Source organism: Musa acuminata, chromosome BXJ2-10 (genome assembly GCF_036884655.1).
Source record: "Musa acuminata AAA Group cultivar baxijiao chromosome BXJ2-10, Cavendish_Baxijiao_AAA, whole genome shotgun sequence".
In the NCBI taxonomy this organism is placed as follows: Eukaryota; Viridiplantae; Streptophyta; class Magnoliopsida; order Zingiberales; family Musaceae; genus Musa; species Musa acuminata.
This window is the reverse complement of record NC_088347.1, coordinates 27,338,519-27,352,170: the sequence shown is the minus strand read 5'-3', so window position 1 is coordinate 27,352,170 and position 13,652 is coordinate 27,338,519. Positions and strand designations below refer to the sequence as shown.

Sequence of the window (13,652 nt, the reverse complement as noted above, 5' to 3'; positions counted from 1 at the left end):
ATTACTACTTTTGTTGGTAAATGACCCTGAAAAAGATTGACCGAATTTTCCGAGCAACGTAGTGATGGAGAGGGTTAATTAACGATTGGTGAAAACGATTGACATCTTTGATAGCTTAACTGTTGCTACAGTTATCACCCATGGCAAGAGAGTTTTCAGAAACCTGCAGCAGCAACAGAACTACTAAAATGGCTGTTAAAGAAGCACAATTCATTAGAGCAGCGGGAAGAAGACCGTGGGAGAAAGAGACTATATATAAGCAGCACATAATGCATCACAAAGGTGATGCGTTGCCAGAAGACTAAGTAAACAGGCGTTCTATTTGAATGAAGCAAGCAAAAAGCTTTATTGTACATTGCTGACTTCGAGTATTTACCTTCAATCTAACATGCGCAGCTTCTAATGTGGTTTGATAGAAAATTTTCTCATGCTGCATGAAATAACAAATATTTGATAGAAAGCACAAAAAGCTGGTATCCAGACACGATGAGAACGATAGGCACAATTTGATTAATGAAGATAAGAGTTTCTTCTGTACCGAAAGATATTACATGATAATAATCAAAGAAATTTGGAGAATCTAAGATTCGGAATTCACAGAATCTCTTGTTGCTTTCCTCCTAAACAATGGTCTTGATAATAGCTTCCTTCATCAATTTGCATCATACCTCAAAGACTAAAACTGAAGACTTCCAGCTCGACAGCATGAATCTGCTTTCCTCACTGTAGGAACACAGCCCTGCATGAATTCATAACCTGGCCATAAATTCCGGGTTGTAGCAGGGATTGTTTCCAGCACATGACTGGGCTCTTAACTCCAAATCTGGAGGGGCTGATTAATGCAGATTTAGTGGCAATTTGGATGGTCGCAGAACTCGGTTCAGTACATCGTAACCCCTTTCTAATCCCATGGGTTGCTGAACCATTGGTTACTCGTAGCAGGTTTGAGTTCACTGAACCATAAACTTGTCCTTGATTAACTTCATCTGTTCGCTCCAAAAGAATACATGAATCATCTGGTTGAGAGCTTCTATGACTATCGTTTATAGAATCCAGTACTCTATTTGCTTCATTCTGCAGCCCAACAGCTCTCCAGGCTTCGGCAACCAGGCGAATGCAGTTTTTCCTAGGCCTTACTCCAGTTTCTTTCATTGTTTGTAGCAGTTCTTCTGCTTTCCATGGTTGTTTCAATTCACCATATCCCCATATAAGTGTTTCAAAGGTCTTGATATTAGGGGAAACACCAGACTCAGACATCATTGAATAGACTCTCATTGCATTTTCCATGTTTGCTGCACTGCACCAACCACTGATGATTGTTGTGAAGGTCACAACATTTGCCTGGATTCCCAGTTCATTCATAGTCACCAGAAGGGCCTCAGCTTTAGCAGGTTCCCGTGCCCGAACATAACCTTTAGCAAGTATGCTATATACTTGAGCATCTGGTTTGATTCCTGCTTCAACTATCTTATTGAAGATTTCCATGCATCTTGTCATGAGTCCCATTGCACTCCAAGCATTCATTAGATGGCTATATGTTACAAGATCTGGCCTGACCCCAAGTTCTTCCATTAATGTCAAAACCTGCTCAATTAAAAGTCATGTCAATTTATTTACTGAGAGAATCTGTAACAAAAGAAAGGTTATGGAAATAAATGCTCTTACTCACTTCATCTGACCCAGCCATGTCCTGGTTATCTAAAAATCCTTTGATCAAAGTATTGAAAACAACAATATTTGGCCTAATACCAACAGCCTTCATTTCATTCACACACCTCAATGCATCTTTCATATTTCCTTCTTTACAATAGCCACCAAGAATAATGACCCAAGTGCGTTCATTCGGACGCAACCTCATCTGCATCTCCAAAATTAGCTCTTCAGCTCTCTTTGTTTCCCCATTTTTGGTATAAGCTCTTGCGATGGTGTTATATGTAACAACATCAGGCTGAATGCCAGAGGCACGCATCTTATGAACCACATTCCAAGCTTCAGTCAGATTTTGCTTATCGCACCATGCTTTGATGAGTATATTGTATGTTTTCTGACTAGGTCTTGCATTTTCCTCGCGAGACATCATATCCAAAAGTGTTTGTGATTCTTCAGGCTTGCCTATGATGCCATATCCTTTTATAAGAGTGTTGAAAGTGCTGGTTGTTGGTCTACATCCACTTTCCTTCATCTTCCAGAAGATTTTGATAGCCTCATTGATCTTTCCAGCTTCGGAAAATGCATTTATAATGGCATTGAAGAAAATTGAGTCGGGTTTCAAGCCACTGTTTTCTACCTGAGAGATAAGTGAAGGAATGGACTTAAACTTTCGCTGATCTGTCAGAGCAGTTAACAGAGTTGTATATGTTACCAAAGAAGGTTTATGGCCCTCTTCTACCAAGCAATCAAACAATGTTTGCGCTTCATGAGGTTTATTTTCATCAATTAGAGTACCCATCTGCTTTGTTCGTGTACGAACTGTTCGACAACTGTTTCCTTTTAAGCAGATAGCACACATTTGATGCTTCTCATAGTGGGAAGAACTTGAAATTGGCCGTCCATTTGTGTCCCATCTGCGACTTACCTGTTATATTAAAGGAGAAAACTTTAAGCTATATAGAATTTTGTTGGGAACAAAGAAATTATGTTGCTCATACATAATAGTATTTCATATGAAACAACATGTAACAAAAAAATCATTGTCTTACAGATCTTATTTTCCAAAGGTGATAGTAGAATATATTTATGATCAAGGCATTTTTGAGAAATGAGGTTTTACAAAGAGATTGTAAAGATGATAGTTAAAAATGAATTTCTTTACACATTAAATTACACATCATAGCTGAAACTTCATTAATTATTGTCCCCACTGATTCATCACATGGTGATAGTTGGTGGTGAAGATTTCATTGCCACAGGCTCCCAAAAGAAGATTGTCCTTCTTTTCCTTTCCTCATTGGAATATCCTATCTCTTATATTTGCAACACTAGGTGCTCCATTCTGCTACTCACACTCATCTCTCACCAGGGAACATCGGAGAACAAGAACATTGTTCTCTCCTTGATCTTGCAATTTGACTGCTATTGCTAGTACTTTAGTATTTGGCTTTTCCCTCCAGAATAGAGCCTTGAGACAAATGGGTACCTCTCTCTTAATCTGGTCTGGCTCATGCATGCATGCACCACATTTCTCTTTGCTCAGCCCTGGATCAATCATGTATAGAAGCACAACCCATCCTATCACAAGCTTCGTTCTCATAGTTAAAATATCTAGGCTTCCATCTTTGACTTGGCAAACCTGATTAATCTGGCCCCACTGGTCGGTGGCCTTGTCAGATCAGGTCCCAGCCAAGATATTCAATCTCTTGTGTTGGCCTAGGTCAACGTATAACCTCAACTATATGCTTGAGATTCATATCTGCATGGCTTGTGCTGTGATGGTTCACTTTTGCTCGTTAAGCTTTTTATATCTTAAGAATGTAAAAGAGATTTGACTGTGGAAAACCATCTGAAACATAAGTAAAATTACTGCATTTGCTGTAAACAGAGATTAAATGGATCAATCATGAGTGTTCTTGTTCATGTAACATGAAATGCCTTGGGAGTCTAGCCACCATGTGTATAAAAACATAGAAAAGGGGATAGCACTTGCTGACAACAACTGCAGAGTCGAGGACACAGAACTGAAGGATTAAAAGCTTAGTACATCTCCAAAGTTCCAATGATATATAAAATGGCAACATAGTACCTGAGGCATTATGCTATTACTAGTGAAGAAAGTGACTAAGTATAACTGCAATGGTGTGCAGGAGAAAGTTGAGGAGTACCTTGGAAGGCAAGCCATCAAACAACTGTTCTTGTTTCATTCTTTGTTTGTCAAGATTCTTAGCTGAAGCATCTAAGAGAGCACTCTCCATGTTACATCCTGCCACAAGCTTCATTGCCTGGTCTCTCTAAAGATTCTTAAACTGCAAATACCATGGTGAGTTCCATTTATTATACCATTTAGGATTAGACAAATAATGTTGAAAATTAAAAATCTGATCACATGTGGAGGAAAGAACACATGTATACGCAAAATTACTTATATCATACCACATCCACGCTGAAGATGAAAAAAATATATAAGGAACTTCGAAAACAAATAAACACATTCTTGCAGCTGACACCACAATGGAGAGATGGTGCTTGCTCTGTTAGGTACAGAGCTTTAAGAGACGACAAGCAACGTCAATGAGCAAATAGTGTTACTCTTGTAACAAGCAGAAATTTAAATGAACTAATCACAATGTATGGAGGATGTAAGACATCACTGATTCTTTAATTTTGGAATTGAACTAAAAAGATTCTTTTTCGAAAGTAGGGCAAAAACATATAGAAATAAATGGATATATATACATACATATCGGGTATCGGACCCATCTCGACGATCTATTAGATCGGTACATATTGGCCAGTACCGATGTACTGACATATGGTATGCTACTACGTATCAATGTTATGGCGAGGAAGAGAAAAAGAGAAGAGGAGGCTAAAATGGAGGAATAGAGGAGGAAGAAGGAAGAAGAAAGAATAAGAAGCAGTGGAGGAGGCAGAAGAAGAAGAGGAAGAGGAGAAAAAGTAACGACAGCAATGATGAGGTAGCGACAAAGCAGTAGGGGCAGGGACAACAGCATTGTATGCGAGAAGAGGGCTCACATTCGCAAGCCCTAATTTGTCTTTTTTCTTTTTTTCTTTTGTAACTCTGAGTTGGACAAAGCTCCACCACTTTTATGATTTTTTTTATTATTTTCACAGGATCACCTGTAACAAGGGTGGTCCATGTATCGGCTCATGCCTACATCGGTAGGTACCATACCATTTCGGGCAGTACAGTAATCCTTGTATATATATACATACACACACAACAAGGGGACCCGCATGATTAGCATGCTAACATACAAATGAACACTGTTTGAGGAAACATGGACAGGCAATTCCATGCTTATCAATTTTACATGGCACATGGAAGGAGCTTCAGGAGTTTAAACTCATTGTGCTTAGGAAGTTATAGGAAGCCATTTAGTTCAGAATCAAATCCCAGCTTCAGCAGTGAACCAGGAAAAACTATGTTAACGTAATACAAAAGCATCTCATCCCTACCCAGATCCTCATGTTATAGAAAGACATTAGTTTTTTCTTTTTTTAACCAGAAATTGCATGTCCCTGTTGATTATATCACATTTGTGAACTATGTGACAAATCTTGGGAAGCACAGAATAGTGCAAATTGTTCCGTCATCACAAAGCCCAAGACCTTTTGTCTAAATCAATCTCAAAATCCTTTTCCATCAAGCTAAATAAGGAGATGCTTTAACCATCAAACTATGAATAAAGAGGAGAATACAAAACTTATTAAATTAAACTTACAAAATGAGTTTTGTCATGAAGTTTACAGGACCAATGACATAAAGTTCTGAAATTTCCTAAAATATCCAATGGACTATGTTTCACCCTCCAGAAAAGAAAGCAAACTTCATGAAAACCCAAACAGTTCATCGACAATGTAGCAAATGAAATGTAACAAAACAATCAAGTGGTGTATATCACCGAATACAATATCAAGAACAACACTTGCAATTGATGATAGGATGCAGAATCAGATTAATAATTATTAAACTCCTTTTCATAGAACAAGTGCCAAGTTACCAAAAGAATAAGAAAACTCTGCGGCATGACAGTCAAACAAAGGCTTCTTTTAATTTTCTCTCTGGAAAGAAATTGTGTATTGTGGAAGTCAGCAATCTAAGGTTCCATTCTATACTATTCAGGAACAAACAAAAACCCAAAATAGCAACAAGCTTCAAAATCTCAGTCTAGCATGGGCCTTTGGTAATAAGACCACTGGAAGCTAACCCCTGTGCAGCAAGAGCAAATGTTGTCATGGCCACCTAGTTGGTGACTCCAACACGAACATGCGGTAGATAACTTTCATGAAGGTTTGAAAAACTTAAGTGCTAGCAATCAAGGCTGGACGTAGGAGGAAACACTTAACAATTATAAATTTAGGAATTTGCTCATCATCTAAACACAGCAAGAACTCTCAATTAACTACTGCTTTGCATACACCTTAAGTACCCACGACAATGAGAAATTCCTTGATCACAGATACAGTGGAGCCTATGGAGCATCTAATTCATAAAACCTTCCCAACATGACTCCGACACAATCACGACAGATCTACCACAGAGAACAACCGGTAAAATCATACTGCGTCAAACAGCATATTAAGAAACATTTCATTCCGGATCGCGGAAGGACTTACAAATTTCATCTTAATGCCACACTGTCAAATATGTCGAACATACGATCCGTTTGCATATTCTAAGAAACCCAACAGGGATAGAATAGAGCAAAAATCGCCGCAACCAAAATCACCATGAACACAAACAATCTCGAGGAAGGTAACAAATAAGACAATAATCTCTGTTTCCCAAATTTACTAGAATTCAAGAGGAACAAAGATCAAATTTTGCGGCAAATAAATCGAGTACAAGGTAACGACAGACCACCAACATGAAATTTTCATTCAAACAAGGCTACGACGGCACCGGAAACGCCGTAAGAACCTATCAAAATACCATTTCGCCATCCATATTGAGTTCTCAGGTGTGCCGGGGCTGAGGTAGGAAAGACGAGTCGAGGAAGTAGAGTCTGGTTCTGAGGAAGAAGGAACTCCTACTTTCCTTCTGCGACCATCCTGAGGCGCAGAGGAGAGTGAAGGCGTGGAGCGACGAGAGGCGCTCCGATCGATTGGGTTCAGTTGCCCGCCACACCGCTGCCTCACCTTGTGTTGCCTCGCACAAGCCGCACCCTTTTGTAGCAGCGCTCTTATCCACAAATCCACACCAAGGGCTGAGAATTGAGGGAGGTGGGACGGTGTCGAATGTGATGGAAGAAAAGAGCCAATTTGAGCGGATTGGGTCACTATCTGATCCGAATTACGCATTTGATCCGAACCCGATCTCGCAATTGGCATTGCGGTCAACATCGCGTCCACGTACTTTGATCACATGATTACGTAGACATTCTCAAGAATTATTTACATTATTACGTGTCATCATTTATATTGATTATTGTGCTCGCACAAATAGGAAAAGGAAGAAGCTTCATCATAGCTTACAAGCAAATGACAACTCTTAAGTTGAGCTACCTTTCTCTCGGCCTTCACTGGCTGTGCCAGATGAGTACATATCATACTCGCTAGTGGTGGTTGCACTGTACTCGCTGTCAGCATTGTAGTGACTTGTCAAAGTGTTCTTTGGTCTTCTCAGGTCCATATAGTGCTGGCCATAACTGTAAAGAGTGCTATGGCCAGGTGTTGCTCCTTCACTGAGATCCTCAATTGATACAAGTCCTTCTAAAGCACGAACGATCTGCGTATGTTTCGATCAACGAGGTAAGAGTTGGATCACATGATCTAAGCCTAAGTTGTCTTCAGAAACAGTCATCAGCCATGAAGAAAACACAGGTTCTTCAGAAACAGTCATCGAGAGGATCTCAAGGCGTTTGAAACGATACCTGACTCATTCGCGGCCGACGTCGCGCTGAGTGGCGCACGCAAACGGCAGCACAAGCCACCATTCGACCCATCTCATTGTGAGCATACTTCTTCCTCAGCCTCGGATCAACAAAGGCGTCATACTCGCCATCGTTCAATGCTTGAGTCAACAAAGGTCTTGCCTGCAATACGAAGAATGTATGGAAAAATGATTTGGAATCTCAGTTCAAAAGCCTTGGAATGGTGTTCGAGATCGAACTCACCCAATCAACTAAGCTTTCTTCTATCGACCGAATCAAAAAAATTGGCGGTCTTCCTGTGATCAGCTCCAGCAGCAGCACTCCAAAGGAGAAAACATCAGACTTATCGGTTAATCTGCCAGTAGAAGCGTATTCCGGTGCCAGATACCTGTGGCCAGTGCGTCAGCAAGAACTGTGAGTCGACTTGGTGAATTCCCTGTGCAAGAGATAAGCTTAGAGATGGGTTCATGCTATTCTTACCCAAATGTTCCAATCACGCGAGTTGAAATATGGGTTTTGGTATCCAAGAAAAACTTTGCCAGCCCGAAATCTGCAACCTGTCATAAATGCCACACTATTCGTAATCTTCTTCATTTTTTACTGGGTATAAATTTTATGCTCGAGAGATCTTTATACTGGGTATGCTGATTAAGATCTGGTTCTTTGGATCTAGCTGAACTATCTTCTTGAGCTTGCTTAGAACATATATCATCTTTCTTTGAACAATCATATTTAGCAACTTCCGAGTACAGTTAAACCATAAAGAAGTATAGACATACTACCTTTGCTTCAAAGTTATGATCGAGAAGTATATTTGCTGCTTTGATGTCACGATGGATTATTTTGGGTTGGCCTGCGTATATTGCATTTATTAATAGAAAAATATAGCCAATAAGATGAAATGAGCAGAGGGAGAAGTATTCTTACAGTCCTCATGCAAATATGTCAGTCCTTTTGCTGATCCCAAAGCAACTCTTAGTCTTGTCGGCCAATCCATGGGTGGTTGACCTCTTCCTACAAATGTCAAAACACGATATAGAAAGTATTTCTTTTCACCAATGCCAATTTCATCGGAAATAAAGTACAGCACGCAACTCCCTTCTTCGCAACTGAGAGCATTACCGTGCAGATGGAACTCTAGAGTGTTATTAGGAACATATTCAAACACCAGTAGCCTCTTGGCGCCGGAAATGCAGCAACCATTCAAAGAAACGAGGTGCTTGTGATGCAGACGACTAATGATCTGGACTTCTGCCTGGAACTCATGGTCTCCCTGTCTGCTATCTGGCTTTAATTGCTTGACGGCAACTTCTTGGCCATTCCTAAGTATCCCCTTGTACACGCACCCGAAGCCACCTTCCCCGAGGAAATCGGCATCGGAGAAGAAATTCGTGGCGACTGCCAGTTCTTCATAGCTGAAACCAGCTTGGATGGTGAGCTGCTGCGGAGTTGATGGATGTTCGGATCCTGGACTCGAGTTTGGTGGCCTCTGTGTGCCACGATCCTCTCCTGCGGCGGTGTCATCTGGCAGTTTAATGAGTGAACATAAGGGTCAACTGCAGAGTTGACATCCAAGCAGATATCTTTGATTCTTTTTCTTGCTCATTTCATTGATTATTCAAACCTCATTTATATGGTAAAATTGTATCTATAATATTACTATCATAAAATTCAAAGTATATGCTTAAAGACACATAAGGAAGATAAGCTAATTGGTCTTTGTTATCTTAGAAGGTAAGAAGGAAGTGCACAGGATTTGCATGCAAGAGAGGTTCGAACCTTTCTCTGAAGCTGCAGCAGGTTGGGCAATCTGACGTCCCTTTCTTTTGTGATAGAAGTAGTAAAGTATGCCGAGAAGCAGCAAAGCTACCGACAAACCGACTGATAAACCTACTGCCAGCCCTGTAGAGCTTGAACTCGATGACCCCGCAGGTGGCGGCCAGAAAGAAGGTGCAGGCACTGCAATATATACATGCGGTGATGGAGCCAACGAAGAACGCTGAGTTTGCGGCGGCGGTGGTAGAGAAGGCGGCGGCGACGGAGGCGGCCGCGGCGGTGGTGAAATTGGAGCCGGCACGACTATCGTCGGTGGGACTGCGGGTGCATTTGCAGGCGCTACACCTTCTGCCAGCCGTCGAGACGAAGCGGAAGGATTGAGAACGGCATCAAAGCCTTGGCTTTGGCGAGTGGGAGACGAGGATGACGGTGGATGTAATGGCTGCAGTGGCGTCGCCGCTGTTGGGTGCTTCGTGGGGGGTGGTGATGAAGAAATCGTGGGTGGAAGTGCAATTGACATGTTGAGCTTGCGAGATGCAAGCAGACCGACTCACCCTGATATAAAGGTAACAAGCATCGATTTTTTATCGGTTCTCAGTAAGCATCACCTTTGGAATTGTTCCGAGCAAGCAAGAACCGAGCATTTGACTGAGTTATAGCTTTGATTTCATCAAACAAAAACATTCTATTTAGTTTGTTCATTAGGATGATTCCATCCCTTCATGTCCGCCAAAGGCCACATCAAGGAAGATTATTAGAGACATCATTCGCGATATGCACATCAATACAGCTTCTATACTTTTACACAAGCAATACATTATACTTGTAGAAGAGTTCTTGGCATAGATAGATAGAGACATTTGATGTTATACTCTAACCACATTCCTCTGGTATTAGGGAGGAATAGTTCCTTGAACACTTGAAGTGATTTCATGGAATTTGCTTATGAAATCAAGCAATTAATTTAAGAAAATCTCATAAGTCTATGAAAGGAACATATATATAATATACTGAAATCATACTGTTTATTGATGCAACCTTTCTCCCACGGAGGAAGCCATTACAGGAAATTAACGACATCACTCGCTTCACCGACGTCGTTTGAGAATATTATAATGTATTGTATTACGTGTACAGAGAAATTATTTTCATGACGCACATTTTGATCGTCCGAATCTTAATGACAAATATTTATATTTATCATGATATCAAGACTCCAAGCTTATGATATGATGGTATTGATGGAAGTATGAATGATGATGCTGCCGTGTCGAGGACATACATAACTACGATGTATACATCGCCTTGCACGAAAATAACTACAGTTGTATGCTCATTTCCGGTTGTTGTGGTGGGTCCCAACAAATGGAGGGTAGAGAAAGCAGTCTCCTCTCTTCTGCTTGCTCCGTGTTGTCACGAACGGTCGTCGCGCACCCGCAACAACTCCGTTCAACGTTTCGTTCGTCGCTCACATCCGCTTGTACAGCTGCTTGACAGCAGGTTTTCTTATGGTTTTGGGTCATTTTGCTTGTAAATATGTAAGTTCGAACAAGCTGCAGCGCTGCAATGCGACCGCTCACCGAACCGAGCAAAACAGCCCCAAAACAGCCCAAATCAGCCCCGTTTTCGCGTGCCACGGGTTCGCGCGGCGAACTATCTCGTCAAAGCAAAATGTCAGCCATCTCAGACCCCAGGAACCCCCCAGGTGGCACCGGGCTGGATGGGGCTTCGGTTATATACCGGGCGTTGAACACTCTTTCGCAAGTTCGCACGTGACCTTTACGGGAACTTGGTGTTGCGCCTGGGACCAGGTGAGCGGCTGTTTGTGGGCTTGCAGCTGTTCGTTCATCCTTGAAAGCCTTGTTTTCCTCCCTCTCCCTCTTTTCTCCTGTGCACACAAGGTGTTCGACGATTTGCTTGTAAAGCTTCCCTTTTCGCGAGACTTCGGGACTTGTTCGTTGCTCGTTCTTTCGATCTAACTTTCTTTCTCTTTTACAGGTCCTTCGGGACCTGCGAGAGGTTACAAAGTGGCTGATCCTTGCGGAGCAAGATCGCAAGGGCGAAGCGCGACTTAGGCAACGCAAGCTAAGTTCGCGTCTTTGCCGCACGGGTGACCCGCGATTTTGGCAGCGCACGCTAGCTTCGAGTCTTTGGCCGCAAGGGTGCCTCACGCCTTAGGCAATTCCAGCTAAGGTCGTGACATTGTGGTATCAGAGCGGGCAAGCTCTTCGATCGAACAACGAACGAACTTCGCAACTTCGCCATGGCAAAGCATCGTGGCGAATCAAGCAAGACGGGGCAAGCCGGAACCTTGCCCCAAGCAGCCGCAGGTGGGCTGCATGTGCACACTCGCTCTCATGCTGTTGGAGCCGCTCACGAGGATCGCGGCAGCGAACAGGATGAGCGAGAAGTTGGCAACTCTCCGCGAGCGGAGGAAGCGCAATCTGGTGCGCTAACGGGGAAAAAGAGTCATAAAGAGAGACTCACGACGACGGAAACCTGCCTGGATGTTCTGGAAGCGAGCATGGAGGAACTCTACCATGGCCAACAAAGGCTTGTTGGGGTAGAGAGCTCGCAAGAGGAAGCGGAGTCCAGGATCGACAAGGTCGAGGCCCTAGTCGACCGACTGTCTGATGACACCAAGGACTCTGTGCTACACTTACAGGATGTTGTGGCAGAACTCACGGCAAAGGTGGCTATGCTCACAAGAACGCTAAATGCGGGAGGAGGCAACCCCCGCGTTGCACCGCCACAAAACTTGAGGGCATCTGAGCCCCATGGATACGGAGGGGCTAGAGATGCCAAAGAGCTCGAGAACTTTTTGTTCGACATGGAGCAATACTTCCGAGCTACGAGGCCCGATTCTGAAGATACCAAAGTTTCTATAGCAACAATGTATCTGAACGGAGATGCAAAACTTTGGTGGCGAACTCGTTGGGAGGAGATCCAACAAGGTCGGTGTCGAGTCGACACATGGGAAGACTTGAAGCGGGAGTTGAGAACTCAGTTCCTACCGGAGAACACAGAGTTCGTCGCAAGAAGGAAGTTGAGACAACTCCGCCAAAGTACCACCATCCGAGACTACGTGAAGCAATTTTCTGCACTAATGCTAGACATACAGGACATGTCCGAGAAGGACAAGTTGTTCAGCTTCCTTGATGGTTTGAAACCATGGGCCCAACAAGAGCTGAATCGAAGGAATGTTACCGATGTGGTCGGGGCAATTGCAGCTGCAGAAAGGCTCACCGACTTTGTTTCCTCTAAAGACCCGGCGAGAAGGAAACAATCTTCAAGCAATCGCCCTCCAAAACATTCTCGAGGGAAGGAGCTCGGGGGCGAACAAAAGAAGAAGAGCTCCCACAAAGGGCCGAACCCAAAAGGCAAGGCCTCAAAACCTGGAGGATGCTTCTTGTGCGGAGGACCGCACATGGTAAGGGAGTGCCCACAGAAGCAGGCACTCAATGCTTTGATGGCTTCCATCCACCCTCCCCGATCGGACAAGGGCAAAGCTGTTGCTCTTAGCTCGAGCAGTTCAGAATCCAGCAGCGATGACGAAGAGTCGCAAGGACCCCGAATGGGAGCAATGCGTTTGTTGAACGCTATGCGGGGTCAAGTGGGGGAGAACAACAAGACAAAGCAACAGAAAGCAGGAAGTGGTGAGTTGATGTACGTAGACATCAAGCTGAATGGCCATATGACCCGTGCAATGGTGGACACGGGCGCTACCCACAACTTCATAGCCGATCGTGAGGCACAACGACTTGGGTTGATCTTGGAGAAGAGCCCAAGCCGAATGAAAGCGGTGAACTCGGAGGCCAGGCGAATCTCCGGGTTGGCGAAGGGTGTTCCTATCAAAATCGGGACTTGGAGCGGAAACACCAACATGATGGCCGTGCCACTGGACGACTTCCAAGTGATTCTTGGAATGGAATTTATGCACGCGGCGAAGTTGGTGCCGATGCCGTTCTTGAACTCCCTATGTATGATGGGAGGCGATGACCCCTGCGTGGTTCCCGTCTCTCGGAGAGGAACCAAGGAGCCCCAACATATTTCGGCGTTACAATTGAAGAAAGGGGTGCGAAAGGACGAACTAACATTCGTGGCTGCTATGAAGCTAGAGCCACTCAACGAAGAGGCCATTCAAGAACCTGCTGTGGTGGCGAACGTCCTGAAGGAGTTCAAAGACGTTATGCCACCCGAGTTGCCGAAGACTCTTCCACCACGCAGAGGCGTGGATCACAGTATCGAGTTGGAGCCAGGAGTGAAGCCTCCAGCGAGACCACCCTACCGCATGCCCCCACTAGAGTTGGCAGAACTCAGAAAGCA

The 13,652-nt window shown here is 43.6% G+C and overlaps 2 protein-coding genes across 2 annotated transcripts; both read right to left on the bottom strand.

The window, feature by feature from the left end:
- Positions 1-720: 720 nt before the first annotated feature.
- LOC135625731 (pentatricopeptide repeat-containing protein At5g25630-like) lies at positions 721-3,932 on the bottom strand. The gene is made up of 3 exons (XM_065130819.1): positions 3,819-3,932; positions 1,670-2,575; positions 721-1,584 (listed from the first exon to the last, which is right to left on the bottom strand). Exons 1-3 carry the CDS (start codon positions 3,930-3,932, stop codon positions 721-723), a joined length of 1,884 nt encoding a protein of 627 aa, XP_064986891.1.
- LOC104000978 (proline-rich receptor-like protein kinase PERK15) lies at positions 2,363-9,846 on the bottom strand. Its single transcript, XM_018819464.2, has 10 exons — positions 9,330-9,846; positions 8,673-9,074; positions 8,478-8,564; positions 8,333-8,403; positions 8,031-8,107; positions 7,794-7,938; positions 7,551-7,712; positions 6,611-7,405; positions 3,819-3,959; positions 2,363-2,575 (listed from the first exon to the last, which is right to left on the bottom strand). The coding sequence occupies exons 1-8, from the start codon at positions 9,844-9,846 to the stop codon at positions 7,169-7,171; spliced, it is 1,698 nt and encodes a 565-aa protein (XP_018675009.2). The 3' UTR covers positions 2,363-2,575; positions 3,819-3,959; positions 6,611-7,168.
- Positions 9,847-13,652: the final 3,806 nt, after the last annotated feature.